The sequence below is a fragment of the Aythya ferina genome (genome assembly GCF_964211825.1).
Source record: "Aythya ferina genome assembly, chromosome: 2".
Lineage (NCBI taxonomy): Eukaryota > Metazoa > Chordata > Aves > Anseriformes > Anatidae > Aythya > Aythya ferina.
In genome coordinates, this window is record NC_140297.1 from 123850988 (window position 1) to 123874741 (window position 23754).

The following is a 23754-nucleotide window of genomic DNA, read 5'->3' on the forward strand; positions in this document are numbered from 1 at the left end:
TCCAAGTGCCGTAGCAGGTCGCCAACCATTTCCTCATGGATGGTGTAGTGGGTTTACGTGGCAAGGTTTTGGTAGCAGGGAGCCATAGGGGTGGTTTCTGTGAGAAAGATCTAGAAGCTGCCCCATGTTTGGGAAGGGCCCCATTGTTTTCCAGATCCGAGCCAATAAGCGATGTTGTTTTGCGCCTCTGTGAGAGCATATTTAAGACAGGGAAAAAACGCTGCGCCACACAGCAGCCGGGAGAGTCAAGGGAGTGAGAGAACAGCCTTGCACCAAGGTCAGTGTAGAAGGAGGGGGAGAGGTGCTCCAGGCGCCGGAGCAGAAGTCCCCTGCGGCCTGTGGTGAGGACCATGGTGAAGCAGGATGTCCCCCTGCAGCCCATGGAGTACCACGGTGGAGCAGGGTTCCACGCTGCAGCCCGTGGAGGAGACCACGGTGGAGCAGGTGGCCCTGCACCGACGGAGGCTGCCGCCTGTGGAAGACCCCTGCCGGAGCAGATTCCGGGCCGGACCTGTAGCCCGTGGAGAGGAGCCCACGCAGGAGCAGGTGACCTGGCAGGAGCTGCTGCCCGTAGGGGAGCCAGGTTGGAGCAGTTTTCTCCTGAGGAATGGACCCCGTGGTACGGACCCATATCTGGAGCAGTTCTGGAAGAGCTGCTGCCTGTGGGAAGCCCACGCCGGATCAGTTCATCAGGGACTGCATCCCGTGGGTGGGACCCCACAGCACAGGGGACAAGAGTGACCGAGAAGGAGCGGCAGAGAAGAAGTGCTGTAGACTGACCATAACCCCCATTCCCCGTTCCCCTGCGCCGCTCGGGGGGAGGAGGTGGAAGAGGGTGGATGGGGGGGGAAGGTGCTTTTGTTTTTTTTTTCCTTTGTTTTCTCACTTCTCTCGCTTGTTAGTTGTAGGCAATAAATCTTACTATCTCCTTATGCCGAGTCTGTTTTGCCCGTTACAATAATTATTGCGTGATTTTCTCATCCTTATCTCAATCCTTGAGCCCTTTTCACATATTTTCTCCCCATTCCTCTTTGAGGAGGGGGAGTGAGAGAGCGGCTGTGGTGGAGCTCGGCTGCCCACTCGAGCGGAACCACGACAGTCTTTTTTGGCGCCCAACGTGGGGCTCGAGGAATTTGAGATAAGGATGATAGTTAGTAGAAGTAACGGGCAAAAATATGTGCAGGATGATTGTTAGGAATGTACAAGTTGTGAAGAATTTAAGAAAGCAGTAACTGTGAGATGTTAGTGTGGTGAAGGGACGAGGGGTGATGTGTGTGTAAAATGTCCACCTTGTCGGTGCTGTGATGATGTTATGTTTATTTTGGTGTGGTGAATTCTTTTTCTTTTTGATGTAAGTGAAGTTTGTGAAGGTTGTTGTGATAATTGTAAAGTGATGGTATGTTGTGTGTAGTCTTAAATATGCTTTTAACAGAGGCGAGGGGTGGAATGTAGTGGGTTTACGTGGCAAGGTTTTGGTAGCAGGGAGCCATAGGGGTGGTTTCTGTGAGAAAGATCTAGAAGCTGCCCCATGTTTGGGAAGGGCCCCATTGTTTTCCAGATCCGAGCCAATAAGCGATGTTGTTTTGCGCCTCTGTGAGAGCATATTTAAGACAGGGAAAAAACGCTGTGCCACACAGCAGCCGGGAGAGTCAAGGGAGTGAGAGAACAGCCTTGCACCAAGGTCAGTGTAGAAGGAGGGGGAGAGGTGCTCCAGGCGCCGGAGCAGAAGTCCCCTGCGGCCTGTGGTGAGGACCATGGTGAAGCAGGATGTCCCCCTGCAGCCCATGGAGTACCACGGTGGAGCAGGGTTCCACGCTGCAGCCCGTGGAGGAGACCACGGTGGAGCAGGTGGCCCTGCACCGACGGAGGCTGCCGCCTGTGGAAGACCCCTGCCGGAGCAGATTCCGGGCCGGACCTGTAGCCCGTGGAGAGGAGCCCACGCAGGAGCAGGTGACCTGGCAGGAGCTGCTGCCCGTAGGGGAGCCAGGTTGGAGCAGTTTTCTCCTGAGGAATGGACCCCGTGGTACGGACCCATATCTGGAGCAGTTCTGGAAGAGCTGCTGCCTGTGGGAAGCCCACGCCGGATCAGTTCATCAGGGACTGCATCCCGTGGGTGGGACCCCACAGCACAGGGGACAAGAGTGACCGAGAAGGAGCGGCAGAGAAGAAGTGCTGTAGACTGACCATAACCCCCATTCCCCGTTCCCCTGCGCCGCTCGGGGGGAGGAGGTGGAAGAGGGTGGATGGGGGGGGAAGGTGCTTTTGTTTTTTTTTTCCTTTGTTTTCTCACTTCTCTCGCTTGTTAGTTGTAGGCAATAAATCTTACTATCTCCTTATGCCGAGTCTGTTTTGCCCGTTACAATAATTATTGCGTGATTTTCTCATCCTTATCTCAATCCTTGAGCCCTTTTCACATATTTTCTCCCCATTCCTCTTTGAGGAGGGGGAGTGAGAGAGCGGCTGTGGTGGAGCTCGGCTGCCCACTCGAGCGGAACCACGACAGTCTTTTTTGGCGCCCAACGTGGGGCTCGAGGAATTTGAGATAAGGATGATAGTTAGTAGAAGTAACGGGCAAAAATATGTGCAGGATGATTGTTAGGAATGTACAAGTTGTGAAGAATTTAAGAAAGCAGTAACTGTGAGATGTTAGTGTGGTGAAGGGACGAGGGGTGATGTGTGTGTAAAATGTCCACCTTGTCGGTGCTGTGATGATGTTATGTTTATTTTGGTGTGGTGAATTCTTTTTCTTTTTGATGTAAGTGAAGTTTGTGAAGGTTGTTGTGATAATTGTAAAGTGATGGTATGTTGTGTGTAGTCTTAAATATGCTTTTAACAGAGGCGAGGGGTGGAATGTAGTGGGTTTACGTGGCAAGGTTTTGGTAGCAGGGAGCCATAGGGGTGGTTTCTGTGAGAAAGATCTAGAAGCTGCCCCATGTTTGGGAAGGGCCCCATTGTTTTCCAGATCCGAGCCAATAAGCGATGTTGTTTTGCGCCTCTGTGAGAGCATATTTAAGACAGGGAAAAAACGCTGCGCCACACAGCAGCCGGGAGAGTCAAGGGAGTGAGAGAACAGCCTTGCACCAAGGTCAGTGTAGAAGGAGGGGGAGAGGTGCTCCAGGCGCCGGAGCAGAAGTCCCCTGCGGCCTGTGGTGAGGACCATGGTGAAGCAGGATGTCCCCCTGCAGCCCATGGAGTACCACGGTGGAGCAGGGTTCCACGCTGCAGCCCGTGGAGGAGACCACGGTGGAGCAGGTGGCCCTGCACCGACGGAGGCTGCCGCCTGTGGAAGACCCCTGCCGGAGCAGATTCCGGGCCGGACCTGTAGCCCGTGGAGAGGAGCCCACGCAGGAGCAGGTGACCTGGCAGGAGCTGCTGCCCGTAGGGGAGCCAGGTTGGAGCAGTTTTCTCCTGAGGAATGGACCCCGTGGTACGGACCCATATCTGGAGCAGTTCTGGAAGAGCTGCTGCCTGTGGGAAGCCCACGCCGGATCAGTTCATCAGGGACTGCATCCCGTGGGTGGGACCCCACAGCACAGGGGACAAGAGTGACCGAGAAGGAGCGGCAGAGAAGAAGTGCTGTAGACTGACCATAACCCCCATTCCCCGTTCCCCTGCGCCGCTCGGGGGGAGGAGGTGGAAGAGGGTGGATGGGGGGGGAAGGTGCTTTTGTTTTTTTTTTCCTTTGTTTTCTCACTTCTCTCGCTTGTTAGTTGTAGGCAATAAATCTTACTATCTCCTTATGCCGAGTCTGTTTTGCCCGTTACAATAATTATTGCGTGATTTTCTCATCCTTATCTCAATCCTTGAGCCCTTTTCACATATTTTCTCCCCATTCCTCTTTGAGGAGGGGGAGTGAGAGAGCGGCTGTGGTGGAGCTCGGCTGCCCACTCGAGCGGAACCACGACAGATGGTGAGGGCCACATTCTGCTCCCCATCCCCTGCCACCAGCTCAGGGTACTGGGTATCCAGAGAACAACCGGTATTGCCACTAAAGACTGAGACTGTCCAAGATTGTGACTCTGTCCACGTGTACGACTCCTGTAAACAGTACAGAAAATCATAGGTGTCAGTCACACCTATGTCAGGCTCAGTCAGGCTGAGGCAACTATTAGCATTTATGTCTTCAGTGTCAACCTTGAAGCTTTTCTGCATTTGGCTCTTCGAATTCTTGATATTCCCTTTGCCACAGGAACATGCAATCTCTTTTATTATCTTGACAATCACCAGGTCATATTAATACCTTGATGAAACTAGTGTCTTTAATTCATTACATTCTCCATGTCTCATGGAGAAAATAAATATACAAACTATTTAATATCTTGTATACAAAGACATGTTAGAAACACGTTAGAAGCTCCCCCCAGACCCTCTGCTCCTGCATGGGCTCCTCTCCACGGGCTGCAGCTCCAGGCCGGGGCCTGCTCCTGCGGGGTCTCTCCATGGGCTGCAGCCCAGGCCACATCCACCTGCTCCAGCAGGGGCTCCTCCACGGGCTGCAATGTGGAGATCTGCTCCATGTGGGACCCATGGGCTTCGGGGGGACAGCCTGCTGTACCAGGGAGGGGCCTCTCCACAGGCTGCAGGGGAACTGCTGCTGTGTGCTTGGAGCGCCTCCTGCCCTCCTGCTGCACTGACCTGGGGGTCTGCAGGGCTGCTTTGCACTTCTCCCAGCTGCTGTTGTGCAGTTTTGCTTTTTTTCCCCCTTCCTTCAATCTGCTCTTAGAGGCCCAACCAGCTTCCTGGCTTAGCTCTGGTCAGCAGCGGGCCACCCCTGCAGTGGGCCACCCCTGCAGCCTCCCTGCTACCAAACCCTTGCCTTGTAAGCCCAATAAAATGATTCAGGGATGTACCTTAAAATACATAGAGTTATATTTCAACCTTCCTGTATAGCTCCTGATGAGGAACTTAAATCTTCTGGTGAAACCTAAAAAAAAAATAAATTCCTGTGACTAAGGTTCATGCTCTTAAAGTAAAATCACTTTAATTTATACATTCATAAAATCCTTTTTATTTTTCTACGCAGCAGGATGTCATTCTTTTAAGTGCTTCCATAATTATACATATTTATAATTGTTTCTGTTAAGGAAAATGCAAATTGTTTGCTCTTCTTTCATGTTTGTAATAATTTTATTTATTTTTTTTTTTTCAGATGAAAATTAGCTATTTACAGTTTCATGTAAACCACTGTTCACACTTTAAAGCCAACTTTTGTAAGAAGTTTTTGCTTGTGCTTTAGAGAACACATCTATTAATGTATAACACTTCTCATGGTGAAATCAGTGTGCAGTTGCCACAACCCCCATTTTTCAAGTTGATAAATATTAGGTCTCTCCACTAGAGAAGCAGTTGTACTGAGATAAAGAGAGTATTCCTGATGATGCAACAAATGAGTGGTAAATACGCTTGAGGTCTTCTGATCCTCAAGCTGTAGCTGATGGTTTAGCTAACTGTACACAACATTTCTCTAAGGTTAAAACAAACAAACACAAACAAAAAAACCCTCCTGAGATTCTTTCTGACTCTCTTCTGAGATACTTTTCTCTATATTTTCAGTCATTTCTTCATGGAAATAATAGTTGCTGATAACTCAATCTCTGGAGCTGTCTTGTCTTTCCCCCTTGATTTAAGGTGGTGGTGAAGACATAAGAGAAAAAGAAGCAGATGGCAAGTAGCTTGGAGCACTTTGGCCTTTTTGTCTGTTGACATCATGCCTTGGAATTAAACATGGCTGCAGATGTCTGTTTGCTGTTTTTTGTTTGTTTGTTTTGGTTTTGGGTTTTGGTTTTTCTTGTTGCTGTGTTTTTATTTTAGGCAGTCGTAGAATCATAGAATTATTACAAATATCAACAATAAAACACACACACACGCAGGGATTTGAGGGAAATTAAAAAAAAAATGTATTGAACTGTTACAAAGGCTGAACAGGAGAAAAATCACTGGGGGAAAGTGGGTTCAAAACAATGTGCCAGGTTTCTAATCAGACCTGCTCTGTTGTATTGTCTCAATCAAATAACGAGAGACCATTTCACAGTTAAAAACAGACATCCTACCATTACCACATATTCTGTCAGAACTCCCCTTGATATTGACAGTTCAAAGCTTCAGGCTGAACTCTGCCTCTGTTGGGCACAAATTTATGGTGTTCACATGTAACTACTCTGAATTAAGGAGCTGTAATGGTTTTAAAACAGTGTTCATCTGAAGAACCAAGGTGTATGAAAAATTATCTCCATGAAAAATAGAAATGAATCATCCATCCTAATTCCACATCATATACCAGAAGAATTATAATTTCAGCTATAGTTTAAAGTGTGGTTAATTATTTATTATTTTTTTTTTTTTGGTGTACTATTGACATTTATTATTCAAAAGTCTTTGGAGGGGCATAAAAATCAAATTACTTTTTTGTGTGTGTGTGTGTGTGTGTGTGTTTGGATTATAAATTTCAGATCTTCATTGAGAAATAATAAATGAGTAAGAAGAAATTCTAAGGTGTGAGTGGATAACTCTTGTTTCACTGGACACCTTGGCTGGTTTGAAAAGATCTGAGATACCTCTGTTAAACACACAAAAATGTTTTCCATTGCTGTAGAGGTCAAAAAAACTAATGTTTACGTGCATAAGACTAAGAAATTTAAATTTTAAACATAATTACTTGGGAAAAAAAAAAAAAAAGAATGTGCTGCTCGTTCTGCAAAATCATCACCTAGTTAAAGAAGGAAATCTCTGTAGTGTGAATACTTCTTGTATACAGATCTATAGAAGTAGCATGGAAATTTCAATCTACAAATGGTGAAAATATTTCCTATTTAACTCAAAATCATAGTGCTTAGAATTTAAAATGTTAAAGCAGTTAAAAATACTGGATTTCTATTGATTATTTGGTAATTAATCATATCAAAGTACATCTGTACATCAATATTGTTAGACAATTTTATCCACATGGTATGAAACTGCTCTCTGATACATGCAGTACCTTAGTAGATCTCAACTATTATGTTTGGTTGAGCTATAGCTGATCTCCTAAGACAGATATCTCCTAAGATATATGTATGCACTAATAGAAAAAAGATCATTATTAAAAATGTTTAAAAAGTAAAAGAATTAGTTCATGAAATGCTATATTGAAGGACTGTCAAACAATGGAAAAAAGAGTCTTAGAAATAAGTGAGAAATAAATACAAATAAAAATATTTGAAACATTTATAAAAATTCTCAGTATTGATAAAACTCTGTTCTCCTGAAAACAGAAAATTGGACAACAAACTGAAATGATTACAGAATTCACATTAGTGGTGTGTGGTTTTGAAATCTCCTTTAATCAGTCTCCATCTACTCAAGTTCATGTGTCAAAGAGGAAGGAAAAATTAGGAAAGTTAGTGGCTAATGAAGTGATCATACAGAAAACTGAAAGCATTAATACACTCTAAGATTATAAATTCTTAGAATATTTAGAAGATTTGTAACAGAGAATAAAGCCTGAATATATCTTGTGAAAAACTTAACTGTAATTACATTTGCAGGTATTTTTTTTTAATTAATTGTTGTATTTAAAACTAAACACTAGTTTGAAATATAAATAAAAGCAGATATGCTTGTGCTGATGGGTTGCTTTGAAAGCCCATCTTTTCTGTGTTTCCCAAGCACCCATGCTTTTAGAGTTTGCTTCATTTCAAACTCCAGAGTAAGCCCTCCCACTGGGAGCTGCACCATGCTTGGTTTGATCCAGGACACATGACAGACAATGGTGTGAGTTGGAAAGTTCAGAAGCCTTAGATAAAGTGCAGGCAGTGCTGCACCCTGAATAAAAAGCAGACTCAATTATCATTGACAGATGAGTTTATTATGCAGATAACGGATTAGCTTAATAAGGAACGGTTATAACAGAAAGTGACTGCCACTTCATTAACCAGGACAACTCCAGGACCAGCAGACACATGCTGTAACTGCATCCTGAATCTTCTTAAGTGAGAAAATTCTCTATTCCTGTCCAAAGGACATAGCTCCTTCTAAACTGTTTCATTGAAAGTTTCAGGTAGATTTTAAGGTCTCTCAGAGCATACGTCCTATTATTATTAAATGTTAATTTCTTTTATCATATTAATAATATTATCATATTATGTATATATCAAATACACATAAAATATTAACTTGCTATATTATTAGTTTAAGAATCAGTTGAGATGAAATGCTTTTACTGTTTTAGTGACGACTTGAGGAAACTGACATATCAATGACACCAGACTTGTTATGGCATACCTACAGAAAGCAATTCTGCAAACAAAGGGCTTGGACTTGGAAGTCATTGAATTCAAGGTACATTCCAAATGGGGGCCCTCATTCCCTCTTTCTCACATAGGTATCAGATAGCGGTTATGTGGTGAATTCTTACGAAAAGTGGAAGGGTGATCCCTGACTGTAAAATTTTCATTAAACTGCTCTTAACATTAAAATAGAATGAAGGTTATAGTGTGTCTATAATCAGATTTTCTGTTATCTGAGATCTCCTGCTGACAATAACAAAATAAACATTTTAAGAAAGTGCATCTTAAACCTCCTCCAGAATGTCAAAATTAAATGAAAAGGAGAGGATCCATAAAACTGAGTAAAAAGGGAAAGTGAAAGAAACTTGTCAAAACAGAGTAGTTTTCCCAAATCCTCTGCTGAAGGTGTAAATTGCCAATCTGACACAACTGCCAGTCTAAGCTGCTTAGGTTAGCAATAAACTTAATCACAAAAATAACTTTTTTAATCTATAAAACAGATGAACTATCTATTTTGAAATTTCACTGCTCCAAAGTGGTCTGTTATCCTCAATAATATCATTTTTTAAACTATTATTAAGTGCCAACATGGTGGTTAAAGTGTACTTCCAAACAGTGGAAGAATGTTGTTTGCTTGTTTTTGCTTATTTTATGGATTTTTGATAAACCTGACCTGCAAGGAAGATTTATTTTCAATTCTGGGGTAGCATTTTAAGAGCAAGGCTAGTTATAAATGGAGCTGACTTCCCAAGGATGGTACAGTTTTAGGAAGAGATCAAGTTTAGCAGTTAGTCTTCTCATATGTCATACTGGGCACAAAAATTCCTGAGATCTCATTTAGTCTCTTTTGCTTTGAGGGTATGAATTCTCCCTAACTATCACTATGATATTTAAATTATTAACAAATAATTGTAGAATTATTTGGGAACTATTTTGTTTGTTTGTTTGGTTGGTTGGTTTGTTTTGTTTTTAAATGTTATAAATGAATAACTAATAGAGCAGGTAGAACTGCTGTCGTGATACACTGGGCACTGGGTCATTCAAGAATCCAGTCCCAGTTATGCTCTTTTACATACTGTATATCCAAACCTCTTTTAAGCTTGTCTCAATATTTCTTAAGATCAGCTGAGCCAGTCTTCTCATTTTACTCAATTTATTCCTCTGATTCTAAAAAGGTAGTCTTGGAAAATTACTTTAGCCTTCAGAGTTGCAGAGGTCTGGATATCTGATGTGCAAAAGAGCAGCTGCACTCAGTTCACCTAGAATTTGTGATATGTGCAAACGTGAGCTGCAAATAATTGCAACAGATATTCTGGGGACATAAAGACTACAAGCTTGGGGTCAGAAATTAAAAGCAAACAATGTATTCATACCTTATAAATTGATTGGTAGGGAGTCATTAGCTGCTCTCAGGCAGTTAGCTTTCTCCGTTTGCACAGTGTGGGAGATACAGTAGGACAGATGTGCATTACTGAAAGGGTTGTGAGGCATTGGAACGGGCTGCCCAGGGAAGTGGTGGAGTCACCATCCCTGGAAGTCTTCAAAAGACGTTTAGATGTAGAGCTTAGGGATATGGTTTAGTGGGGACTGCTAGCGTTAGGTCAGAGGTTGGACTCGATGATCTTGAGGTCTCTTCCAACCTAGAAATTCTGTGATTCTGTGATTCTGTGAACCATCACCAAAGGACCAAAGCCAGGTCTAGAACTTGTAAGTCTCCCAAGAACAAAGGCATTCAAGTAAATGTTATACCAGATGGAAGTCTTGTTATATTTCTAGAGCTTCAAGATGTCCCTCAGAGAAACAGACATTTTCTCATGCACCCTAAAATTCACAGTTGACATTCTTGAGTCAGACTACACATAAAGCATTCATGTATGATGGTTCTGATGACAGCAGGCAGCAACATGTGTAAAAATGTTACATTCTGGAAACCAGAATATGGTGTCAGAGGCTGCAGTGGAGGAATATCTTTTACAATCTTTATTTTAAAGACCTTCTGTAATGACTGCTCCTTTAGTCCCTGATGTCAAATCAGATAGAAGAATTTTGATGATATTTTTCTGCAGATCATGCATAAAAGAAGAATGAAATTCCCAAACATGTTCTACTTTGCCTGTTATCATTGTAAAAATATCCATCTTGTCCTTTGATATGGCTCATTTCAAGTAATAAATAGATGGTTTTCTCAGGAGATCAAGTCAATACACACTTCCGTTTAGCTGTACAATAAAAAGATGTCATGCTATGAAAGTTACAGCTTTCCTAATTTTCCACAGTCCTGGCAGATATTGATTGTGAACATATCAATATTTACATGAATGCAATCAAGCAAAAGTAGCAGCTGACTAGTATTTCTTGCTGAATATGTCCCATGTATATGCTATTTCAAACATGTGGTTCATTTTAGGATTAATCTGCTCATAACGATTTTTCTTGTGTAGTCCTGTGAAGGAGAAAAATGTAGATTGCAAGGTAAAAAAGCATAAATCCAGAAAAGAAAAAGTCCTGCTATTTATACTGAAGGTTTTAAGACTCCAGGTTCTGCTCTGCATGTTTCCCAGCAGTAGTAGTGCAGCTGGCTAGAGTATCTTGCATCCAGGCCTACATCAACAGAGGAGTGTCCAGCAGGTTGAGGGAAGTGATTATGCCCCTCTGCTCTGCCCTTGTGAGGCCCCAGTTGGAGTGCTGCATCCAGGTCTGGTGCCCCCAAGCATGCAGCAGGCTGTCTCCCTGCAGCCCATGGGTCCCACATGGAGCAGATCTCCATGCTGCAGCCTGTGGAGGAGCCCCTGGTGGAGCAGGTGGATGTGGCCTTGAGGAGGCTGCAGCCCATGGAGAGCCCGCGCAGGAGCAGACCCTGGGCTGGAGCTGCAGCCCATGGAGAGGAGCCCACGCAGGAGCAGAAGGCCTGGGGGGAGCTGCCACCCACCCATGGGGAACCTGTGCTGGAGCAGTTTGCTCCTGAAAGATGATGGGTTGTTTCATAGAGATGGGATGTTTCATGGACACATAAACTTTCACTTTATAAAGTAAGTTTCTCGCTTTCCTAGCTTTTGGTAAAAAAAAAAAAAAAAAAAAAAAAAAAAAAAAGAAACTGAATGTACAATTTCTAAAGCAGTACAAGACAAGAAATCCATCACTTGCAGAAGACCCATAATTTTGAAATGAATTGGCGCATTTTCATGATGAAGCAGACAGCAGAACCAGTCCTCATTTTTAGTGTTTGCAGTGTTGTATGTTAGAAATCCTCTCTACTCAGAGAATTCAGATAATTTATAACCAAAGTAGCTGGGGTGCTGGGGTGACAGTTGAGATTATTTAAACTCATGAACATGTTTGAATATCAGTCTAGCTAGCTCTTTCATACATCCCCGTCAATTAATGGACTGTAAAAATGCATAGTTGTTTCGTGAAGAACATATCCTCTGCAACTTAAATCTTTTGCAGAAATGAGAAAATCTCCAATTATTTTTCATATAGCTTCTTTATGATCAGCAAAACCCCTCAAGAAACCTGCAAATAAAAATAAAGACTATTTTTCACCACAAATTGTAATTACTTTAATTATGGGATAATTATATATATAAAATGCATTTGAATGCAGTTTCCATTCTTCTTTGTTTTCTAAATATTACCGTCTTTCTATATTTTCTGATGTGTAAACAGAAATGTTTAAGTTTAGATGAAGAGCAGGTGAACTGCCTGCAAAACAAACTGAGACAATCAAATGATGTCTCAGCTACTGAAAAATATCTAACTAACAGATAATTTTATGCAAGCAGACATGGCTAGTCATTATAACTTTAAAATAGAAAGTATATTTGAATTAAGTTCTAAAACCCCAATACGTTATCAGTTATGGTCTATTACTAAAAGCCATTCCATAAATTTCTAACAGAGTTACAAATTCTGTTTCTGCTCCCAGTGTCAAAAGGCCAAGAAATGGAAGGGTAAAATACTTCCAGAAATTTTCCTTAGAGCAATGTTTTTTAATTATATTAGTATGAATATTTACTTCTATAAAAAAATAGTTTCAATACCCAAAGGATCAATAAAAAACAAATATCAAATTCTAGTTAATGAAAGTGCATACAGATTTATTTATTTTTATTTTATTTTATTTTATTTTATTTTATTTTATTTTGTTTTGTTTTGTTTTGTTTTGTTTTTATTTTGCCTTTTTAGATACTCAAGTCTTAGCCTTGTTTTCTATAGCTCTGACTACCACCTATTATGTTAGATGCCAAAATGTCACTTGTTCTGAAAGCTGTGGTCTGTGTCATCATTAAAATAGGTAAACTTCTTTGTTTGGCACTCAAAAAGTTGATAAATTCACAGGTTTAGTTTTATAGGCCTAATACATGAACTCTAACACACAAATTAGAAATGGATAAAGATACTTGCATTTATTTGATACCATTCTATGAACATAATCCACAACAGAAATGCCATTTACTTCTGCTTCAGGCTTTCCTGTATAACAAGATAAATCCTCAGATTCCCCTAATAAAGCGATGTCAAAATTCCATGCAATCAGTTCCCATTGCTACTCAGACTGCTAATGCTCCCCAAGATTTTGAAATGGGTTCTCATCAACTGTTCTGAAAGATCAGAATACCTATTTAGGTTTCTAAATATCAGTGTTCTTTCCCAACAAGTTCAAAAATTCTGATTAGCACTGAGCAATATGAAAAATGAACATAGTGACTTCATTAATTTAGCTACTAAGTAGATTTTAACAGAATTGCTATAACACAGTCCTCATACTATCCTGTACCTTAATGACATGCAAAATATTATATATCATAATTGTAAATGTTGCATTAATGTATCTACTGGTCACAATTTATGAACTCAGAAAAGTCAATTTTATTACTACTTTTGGTATCCTTATGAGCTTTTTTTTTTTTTTTTTTTCTTTTTTTAGCTCAACTCTATATTAGATGCAAAATTTAGGCTAGTGTGATATCAATGAAAGTCTTTATATATATATATATATATTTTTTTTTTTTTTTCAGTGTTACTGGCAGAGAAATCATTTCTAAAGGGACCAAGTCACAAGTCCTATGCAAAGGGAAAAGCTCTAATTCCTGCTCCAATTCTTAGCCATCGATCATGATATATTATTTATTAACAATATTTGGAAGTCAGCACTGAGCCATATTCTTTGCTGTTATCTGTTTTATTAGTACTTCTTTGGACTCACAGGGGTCAGTTTCTGCATAGTAATATCTAATGCAAAACTGGAAATCTCTGTGGAGGTCACAATTAGATCCCACAGTGACAAATCTTTAATGCATGCATTAGAACTGACAGCAGAATCTGAACCAGTCTTCCTTCACTGCACAAACAAGAAGGATTTTTATACTTGTGGATGGAAGTTGCTCATGCTTTTACAGAGAAAAGACTGTCACATGTCAGAGATGATTTTGCAGTTCATTTGCATGTGCCCTCTTGCTAAGTCCCTTACATTTCAATGTAATTCTTTAATTCTCATTTTAGGGAAACATATGTTTCTTTGCATGTGTGTCTCATGGAGAATTGAAGGATGGGTCAAGCAGAAGACTTCCCTGGCCTCTTGGAATGTGCCCAGCTGCTGAAGGCACTGGTCTGTGCTACATGGTATAGCTGGAGCAAACAAACATGCTGTTTATCTAACAAAAGAGACAACTACCTCTGATCCTCCCTTTGTTGCTCTGAAAGCACAGCTACCCATATTTCAATACTTACACACCAGTATTGCCTCAAACACAAACCACAAACAGCAAGAGAACAAGCCATCACAACAGCAATGAGATCTCTTCAATAGCTGAGATCTCTTCACACTTATAAGTTAAAAGCACACAGCAATAAATATCATAAAGACAGAACTACAGGTAAGAGAGTCCGATTTACATTTAATAGACATTCTAGGCTTCTTTGGCCTGCTCTTGGTGACATGGTGAGTAAATGATGCCATTTCACTAATTTAACAGGAGTTATTCTTTTATCTGGAGCTAGCCAACACAAGCTCTGAAATCAGCAGATTGTGCCCACATTTGTTAGAAAAAATTCTTGTTCTGATTGTCTAAGTTTATCCCTTCAGGTATAGTTAACCTGTATGTAGTCACAGCATTTCAAATTTTGCTTGAGGCTTAAATAAGAGGTTAGAGAATTGAGAGTGTTTATACAGCCTTAAAATGTATCTTTTAGCAAAAAAAATAGGAAGTGGTCCTGTGTATGAAGGTAAGGTACCTGTTTCTTCTACAAGCCCATGATAATAGTTTTCTCATCATAAAAAGTATGCTTTCATTTTTGTTCCTGTTGTTTTATTCACTTTTCCATTGTTAGACAATTAATTAATAGAAACTGTTACTATTATGTTAAAAAATTCATCCTATGTCACAGGCTTTTTTTTTTTTCAGTTTTGTCCCATTATTTTCATGTGAAAACATGGATAGAAAACATCCAGTAAAACAAAAGACGTACGAAATATCAGAAGAATATTTGTAGATAATCTTCAAAATAAATTGCCATATGATTTAAAGAATTTAAACCCCCAATGAGATGTAGTTTCTAAGAGATTTTATATATATATAGCAACATTTATGTTGCTTTAAAAATGGATGTGTAGGAAATATTCTTAATAAAAAAAAAAAAAGCAAACACGTGCAAAAGGTCACTTTGAGCTCTCTTATATGCATGGTATGATCTGCTACATGAAATTAGGAAAGCTAGGAGGATAAGCAGTTTCCTTTAATGGAAAAAGATGGCAATTTCTCCAACAAATAGCTCTATGTGATGGCAGTAGAGCTCAGAGAGAGGGAAAAATTGAGGGGAATTACACTGCAGAATCAACATTTTCCCTAACCCCTGTGGGAAAAACTGTCCATTAAATGAGTTATTCTGACTGTATTTGACAAGTGCAGTGTATGTCCATGCCAAAAGTGTGTTGCTTTTGTTTGTTTGTTTGCTTTCAGATTTAGTTACCAGAAGCATTATGTTTATAATTTGCATTCACTTCTTGCCTTCACTTACTATTACTGTCCTTGTTTTTTCTTCAAAGGTTAATTATTACATTGCAAATGCAGTGTAATATGCACTATATATGGCTTATAGCTATAAATAAGTATGCCGCTGTTTTGTTTTATTTTTCTTTGAAGTTCTGAGAAGCGACTTTGAAACATCAGTACTGTATTGCAAAAAATATGTCTAATGAATTATTGTGGAAATTTTGTGCCCAGATCAAGTATGGCAATAATGTAAAAGGAGTAAAAGGAGTGGCTCTTCAGCAGGATATTAGTAGACATCATGCAGTGGTAACAGTGGGTGTTCTCTCTTTTGGCCCTTAAATTTTAAGAGTTTCTTATCCTTACAGATCTCTAAATGTGACTTAAAAGTTAGAATGCTCTCTTGAGGTAAATAATGGCATAATCCACTTAGGCAAAAACAAAAGCTTTTGTTTTTTCTTACTCCACTACTTCTGAGCTGTCTAGTCCTGGATGATTCAGAGTCATCTCTGAATTTTCTAGTTGGACGTAAAATCTCAGGTCATCTCAGTGTAGATGTACTAGGAAAGAAACAGCACGATGTACCATAATCAGCTTTCTCAGGAAAAATCAGTTATATATAATTGGTCAAAATCATCTCTTTCCACAGTCATTTTTTAATAAATGGAATTGCATCAATTTAAATTGGGGCCCAGAAAGTCACATAATTTAGAGATCTCCATAATGTCTTCAAGAGCTCCAAGGTAAATTCTGTCTTTATATTTTGCTTATTCTTTTCAGAATTTCTTAATGTTTCATCCCATTCTTTTCAGATGTAGTAGCTAATTTGGTCCTGACTTACTAGAGCTTAATTTGGAGTAGATAATCCATTTAGCATTTTAATGCATCATATAATGGATCTTCATCAGCCCTGATAATGTTGTTTTTTCAAAATGCTGTGACATGCAGATTTGAAACATAGTTAAAGCACAATAATATTATTCTTTACTTTGAATTCATAGGAAAAAAATGTCAATTTAAAAGTGTGACTACTATTAGGATACAGAGTGAAATTCTCAGTCCCAGAAATGCCTGTTTGTATCATTCAATCAATAAACTGGTGCTTCTGTTAAAACATCATAAAAAATGCCAAAGGGTAAGTTAGAGCTATGCTGATATTCATGGGAAAAAGAAGGTGGTGCAGAGAAAACAAGCTAAGGAAACATTAAGTTGCAAGTAATCTTAGTAAAACACATATAAAAGTTAATTCCTCCCCCCATAAAGCCAGAGGCAATTCTACAGTCAAGTGTGATTGCCCAGTTCACTTTGATAAGATATACAGGAATAGTATTTAAAGAAAGGGGAATGTTACAATTAAACTTAACATTTTATGTCAAAACACTAATTTACTAGTGCCATTGGGACCCCCAAATTAAATTGGCTTTTGGTTGATGACTCATTCACAAACCACTCTTGATTTGTGTCAATACATTAGCATTGTGTGTCTTTGATAACTGGTTCAGCTGAATGATTTTTAGTCACTGTGCTCTTCATGAACTGCTCATTTTGATTAATCATTATTTGTGGGATGTTATTGGCCATACAGTATATTTTCTGTTTCTTGATTAGCCGCCTGAAACTTTAACAGAAGATAATGAGTTATGACTAACAAATAATGAACAGTGAGCAATGAACAATGTATTTCCAGTACAAATTTGGTGAATATTGGTGATTCACAGACACTGTTTTGAATACTATGAGTAACGGAAGACAAATATTTGGAAATCTCTTGTGCTGGCAAGTAGAGCAACAAATCAATGGTCATTCATTTGTAACTATATTGCAAATGTGTTTCTTGCATCATCCCACCAACTCAAACTCTGAGGTAGATACATAAACTAATACAATCTCTTTACTAGGTATACAGGAGCTCAAATTGGAAAGTCATCCTGGTTTTGGATGGAATAGAGATAATTTTCTTTACAGTAGCTGGTGTTGTTCTGTGTGATTTAGGATGAAGATAATGGAGACAGCACACCAAAAAGGTTAGTTGTTAACAACAGATTTCAGCTACTGGACAGACCAGCCTACTCAGATGATATTGGTACCATTCTGGTATGTTTTCAGCAAATACAGAATAAAAGTCTCTCTTTGCTACAGTTGTTAGATGCTTGCGAAATCTAATTGTGGCTTCATACTCCTTAACCATTAACATTATTCCTTTAACAAGCACTAAATTAGCCATAGGTGTCATATATCAGGAAATCAAACACAGAAGGTCATGACTTTTATGACTTCCTGTGACATATGAGTTACAGAGTCTAAATCCCATATACACAATTGTTTTCCCCAATTTTAAGGACAAAAAAACATCTAGGAAATCCTAAAATAAATTCTTGAGGTGTCTTGTACTAAGGCTGAAATAAAAAAAAAGAGGTTAACTTCCACTGAAATCTTGACTTGAGCATTGTGATTCCTTTTAGGACCAACCAAAGGAACAGATGCAGAGCTTGCTGTAGTTTCATCCAACACATTAACAGGCAGTGAAACTTCTTCTGTTTCTAAGCAGTCATCATGAAAGATGTTATAAATACCAATCATGCCTATATTTTCTGATTTCATTGTATTGTATTGTATTGTATTGTATTGTATTTTATTTTATTTTACTCATGGATGATACTCTGAAATCTATCAGTTACAAGCCAAAAGGAACCTTGGGGCATGCAGACAGAAATCTCACTCAGAGTGAGAGCTGCAGTGTTCACTTATTTAGGAGCAGAATTTGGATAGCTTTGTTGTAGGAGTCAAGTCAGAATTTAAAATAAACTTTTACAATGGCTGTGCTTTCTGCGCTGGGCTTTGTTTAGTCAGGTAGATTTCATTCCTGCTCTTTGCTTTCTCCGATGTTTAGAATGGCTCCTAGGAGGATAAATCAGTTTTTCTTTTCATATAGAAAGTTAACACAAACTTAGATAACTTGCAGAGACTTCAAAGGAAAATGATAAAAATGCTTTGCAGGCATAATAATAAAAATAATAAAAAAAATCCTCAGCACTTTTCATCCTCATCATATTTACTCATCTCTACAATGAACAGATATCCTTAAGAAATTTTGGCTGAAAAAAGCCAAGTGAATTTTCAGAAAGCATTTTGTGTTCAATTCAGTGCTGAAAAAAATGAGTGGACATTCCTGTAATCTTAGGATCAAAATGGGTATCCTACTGTTTCTAAAATTTAACTCTGGAATTCAATGAATATAAATACAAGTGGTGAAATACTCTGATTGTGAAACCAAAATTGAATAGGGTTTTCTTTATTTAATTTTAAAATAGCAGTTATTAAAAATAAATAAATCTTTGGCACTGCTGTGCAGCTCCTAAACAAGTCAAATGAAAATCCAGCATGATCTATTTTTTCTGCGTTTAATACAAAAACACCTGCCTCACTTGTATTTCTCACTTACTCTCCATGGAATTTATTATTCAGTATCTTAGACCCACTCACATATCATGGCAAGTATTTTGCATTTATCAGCAAGGTACGTTTAATAATATATTTCTAAAGCAGTCAAAGATTAACACTCATAAAGGAATCAACTCTCAGGATGAGTCAACACAAAGAATTGATTATAATTCTTTTATGACTTGTTACGTGTTTTGGTTTGACCTGCTCCTATTTAAATGTAGTTTCTATGACAAGAAGGAGAGAAGAAATTTAGAAAGCAAAGTGGGACATCTAATGTAGCTCTTATATACATGGAAATCACCACAATTTTGTATCCATGTTACAGACTGAATTTGCAGGCACAATAAAAAAAAAATCCTCAGCACTCTTCATCCTCACCCCATTTCCTTAGCACTACAATGAACAGACATGTTTAAGAAATTTTGGCTGAAAAAGACTAACTAAATTTTCAAAAATCATTTTTGTGTTCAACTCAGTGCTCCAGATAGTATGAGAGTTCCTATTATCCACAGGTATTATCTTCTCATCGTCTTATGCCTAAGGACCTGTAGGTGGGGACAAAGTAAATCCTCACACCTTCTATTTCCCTTACATCTTTCAGTAAATCTGAAATTACAAATTATACTTATTTTCCCTTGTTTTCTGTCTCTGAACTGTGCTCTGCTTTTCTCAGGCCTCCACACAGGTCCAGACACCCAAGAAGAGTCTAGGAAGAAACCCTGAGAAAGTACAAGCCACCATGTCCTACGAGGAGCGGCCGAGGGAGCTGGGCTTGTTCAGCCTGGAGAAAAGGAGGCTCAGGAGTGACCTTATTGCTCTCTACAGGTACCTTAAAGGAGGCTGTAGCGAGGTGGGGTTTGGTCTGTTCTCCCATGTGCCTGGTGACAGGATGAGGGGGAATGGGCTAAAGTTGCGCCAGGGGAGTTTTAGGTTGGATATTAGGAAGAACTTCTTTACTGAAAGGGTTGTTAGGCATTGGAACGGGCTGCCCAGGGAAGTGGTGGAGTCACCATCCCTGGAGGTCTTTAAAAGATGTTTAGATGTAGAGCTTAGGGATATGGTTTAGTGGGGACCATTAGTGTTAGGTCAGAGGTTGGGCTCAATGGTCTTGAGGTCTCTTCCAACCTAGAAATTCTGTGATTCTGTGATTCTGTGATTTTTTCCTTTACCATGCAAAAAGATATTCTTCTCTGGCAAGCTCCAGCAGCAGTTAAACGAGGTCTGTAGCTAGGTCTATGTGTTATATATGCAAAAATGTTCTGCTGAATAGCTGCAAAATAGATAAATCATGAAATAGGTTAACTGATGGTACGGCTGTCTGGAATCTTAGGTGGAAGAGAAAGTGCAAATTGCTCAGACGGAGCATTCTGGTTACAATATCCTTTGCAAAGGGGAGGTATAGAAGGAAGGTGGTATAACTGGAACTCACACCCATTACTTTTTATGAAAAAACAGAGGACAAAACCAATGAAAAAGCAATCCAATTGTGATCTCGGCTACTGTGAGGGAAGACCAGTGAGCATCCTGCCTAGGCTTTCACTACAAGTTTTAGTGCCTACAGAGGAAAGGAGAATTCACTCTCTACTCTTTGTATTTCTCCATTCTCCTTTCAGGCATCTGCTGATTTTTTTCCTCATTTTCAGCTTTTAACATTATTTTTCCAGAACAGGAGAGTGATTAGATCCCATCTTATTAATTTAAATATGTAAATAATTAATTAAAGTGTGGTGCTTATTTCTGCAAATAAAGTATATTTTACGGTACATTGAGTCACATAGGACCCAATATATATATATATATATATATATAAAGTGCATTAATAGTAACAGTCATTACCTGATTAACTGTTCCACAGATTGATAGAAATCAGGTCCCTGAACATCACAGCAAGCTCCTCCAAGATTCTGGTTTCCAGTGACCCAAGGACACTTGGAGCTATGACCACACTTGAAGTTGTTTCTGCCACAAGGCCAAGTAACATTGGCCATTTCTGATATAGAGTCCTGAGTCTGAAGATTGGGAAATATTTTCAACTGCTTTATTTATCCTTCATTATCTTTCCAAGTAGGTATTTGTAAATGCTTGCACACATATTTACATGCATATTGCTGATCATATGTACTTGCCTATGCATGCATGCATATGTGTGTGTTTATGCTTATATATATGAACACTATAATTATATATTTATAGTCACTATGACCATTAAGCTAATTCAGAGAATAGAACTTGCACTGAGATCACTGTGTTTCTCCATATCTAGCTTAACAACACCTAACAATATCTTCATGAGTAGATAAATCAATAACTGAATCATGACTTACATCTATGCACATATTTATTTGCATCTTCTATAAATCAACATTTTTATTTTTTATTCTTTTTTTAACCTCAGGATCAATATTATCTTCTTGCACTACTTGGTTTGGCAGTGTGTATTAAACATAAGTCACACTGGCAGTATCGAGTACATTTGCTCCCATATGTGAGATACTACAGAGTTCTGGGCCTGAAAAATATTTGAGCTGGAGGCCATGTCGCAATTTCAGACACTATGAGCTCAAAGCAAATAATTAGGGAAAAATAGTAGATCGGGGAAACAGAGATGAAAGTCTTGATTTGAGCAGTGGTGGATAGAGAAAAAGAAAATGAGGCTGAGGAGATCTGAGGCCTAATTATGAGGGCTTTAGACTTTCTACCCCTCTTTAAACTGGGATGAAGGAATAGTTTCCAGCAACCAGGTCCTGGTATGTACTTCAGCTGCATCCCAACTCTGGGATGGAATAATTCTAATTTGTGCACTGTTCTGTCTCTCCTTCTCTTCCATAGGAGGAAAACTGAAAGCTGCAAAATGAAAAATTAAAATGATCACAGAAAAGTCTAGCTTTGTCTCCAGTGCCAACAAGCTATACAAGCTATGCAATGTACTGCTACTTTCTGTTCCTGTACCTCTTGGGAGATACTGCTTTATACACAGTGAACTCCACAGTTATGTTGACATTGGGACACCCTTCCCTTGTAATGGTTTCCTGATGGTATAATCATTTGCCATACTTTAAAAAACAAACCTATGTTTTTCACAAGAAATACATGCCTCTAGTTGCCCCCTTCCCTTCCCTTCCCTTCCCTTCCCTTCCCTTCCCTTCCCTTCCCTTCCCTTCCCTTCCCTTCCCTTCCCTTCCCTTCCCTTCCCTTCCCTTCCCTTCCCTTCCCTTCCCTTCCCTTCCCTTCCCTTCCCTTCCCTTCCCTTCCCTTCCCTTCCCTTCCCTTCCCTTCCCTTCCCTTCCCTTCCCTTCCCTTCCCTTCCCTTCCCTTCCCTTCCCTTCCCTTCCCTTCCCTTCCCTTCCCTTCCCTTCCCTTCCCTTCCCTTCCCTTCCCTTCCCTTCCCTTCCCTTCCCTTCCCTTCCCTTCCCTTCCCTTCCCTTCCCTTCCCTTTTATTTTTTTGACAATTAGGCTAGATAAAAATGCATTTTCTATTCTAAGAATTAAATTAAGGAAAGGTATACTGTTATGGCCATTTTCACATCCTTATTTTGAGAAATGTTAACACTTCCATTCTTTGGTGTAAAGTTGTGACACCTGACAAGAAAGAAATCTCATGTAAAAATGTACCTTCTACAGCTAGAAAAATCCAGCAAAACAAACTCAAATTCAGTCAAATTATATGCTTTTGAAAATTATATGTTAGAGTCTCTGTAGAGCTTCATTTTCTGAAGATTTCTTCTTGCAAAAGGTTTGGTGTAGCTGTTAAGGACTATAGGCAATCCAAACTATATAAGCTTTATCATCACAAACGTGTCTGAACTTTGAAGACTGATATTTGGAAGAGAAAGGCTGGGGCTGACTGTAAAGTGGAGAAGGATTTTGTGAAACAGATGAGAAGGTGTGGATCAACAAATAAAGTGTTCACTTCCTGATCAAGCTCTCTCTGTGAACTGAAAGGCACTGTCATGTTCCCTAGTTTTCATACCTTACTTAGCACAGACTCAGTGTTCCTGAAATGTGTACTGAGGATTGCTACTGGATTTTGCTGGTGAAAAATACTTCAGTTAAAATAAAAGTAATAGTTCCTCAATTTTGTTGAGTAATTGGGCTTTATCTGGCTATGAGGAATTAGGAATTAGCTTCTGACAACAAAACACTTCCATATTATCCTTATGAAATCAAAATACAATTATAAGGAATCACACTGTCTTCCATAAATAGCATGATGCACCACCTAAGATTTAAGGACATGAAAGTCCTAGTGGAATTAAATTCTAAGTGCTTTTTCAATGCTCATCAAAGACAGAAAATTGATATTACAGGTTTGGTCAATGAATTCTTGCTGCTCAGATCCTTTGCCTAGCAAATTATACAATAATTCTTTCAAGGCTGTGTTGAACTTAAAAGGAAACTACAGCTTACTGAAAAATATATGTCAATTCTTAAACTTCATGAAAAATTCCTTCAGAAAATGATGGCATTTCTGACATGATGTTATCTATCTATTCATCGGCAACGATTCCACAAGGACAGACAAAATGTGCCACAGACATTTTTGTGCTATGCAAAAACAACAAACAAGATCTTTGCCTAGCTGTACTGAATATGAGCTTCCAGTAAGTATTGCTAAAAGGCCAGTAAAGCCTCTGTGGTATTGTGGTATCAACAAGAATTCAGGGGGTAGAATGCATGAGATAATATCTGTCTATCATGTTTTTCACACTCTTGGGTGAAAAAAGTCCTGGCCTACTCGTGCCCCCAGAGCTGGAGTTATCAGCATTCTGCTTCTCACCTCCAAGGTCAGGATTAATTTCCTTTTTTCAATACTTTTACCTATGAAGAATGAACTAAATAAATGGAATCGACAGATAAAGTATTTTATGAATAAATTAGGAAATCTTTCCTTCATGTCATTGTCACCCCTTGAAGTGACAGATTAGCTGCTGATCTGAAATCTATCAGGTGAATTCTTGAGCTTACACCCTCCTGCCTTCCTTATAGAAACCCCTAGCTAAAATTAAAAAAAAAAAAAAAAAATCAAAGCTGTAGGTTTCACTCTACCACACAGACT

General features: G+C 39.4%; 1 protein-coding gene across 2 annotated transcripts; it reads left to right on the forward strand.

The window, feature by feature from the left end:
* Positions 1-3171: 3171 nt before the first annotated feature.
* On the forward strand, positions 3172-21904 carry LOC311431970 (uncharacterized protein; the record flags this gene model as incomplete). 2 transcript variants are annotated; one of them, XM_084510012.1, is made up of 3 exons in its annotated part: positions 3172-3354; positions 19371-19547; positions 21527-21904. In XM_084510012.1, 3 exons carry the CDS (start codon positions 3172-3174, stop codon positions 21536-21538), a joined length of 372 nt encoding a protein of 123 aa, XP_084366138.1. In that variant the 3' UTR covers positions 21539-21904. The 2 variants fall into 2 exon arrangements, with proteins under 2 accessions (XP_084366138.1, XP_084366137.1); XM_084510011.1 differs by having other exon boundaries at positions 19371-19522; positions 20553-21904.
* Positions 21905-23754: the final 1850 nt, after the last annotated feature.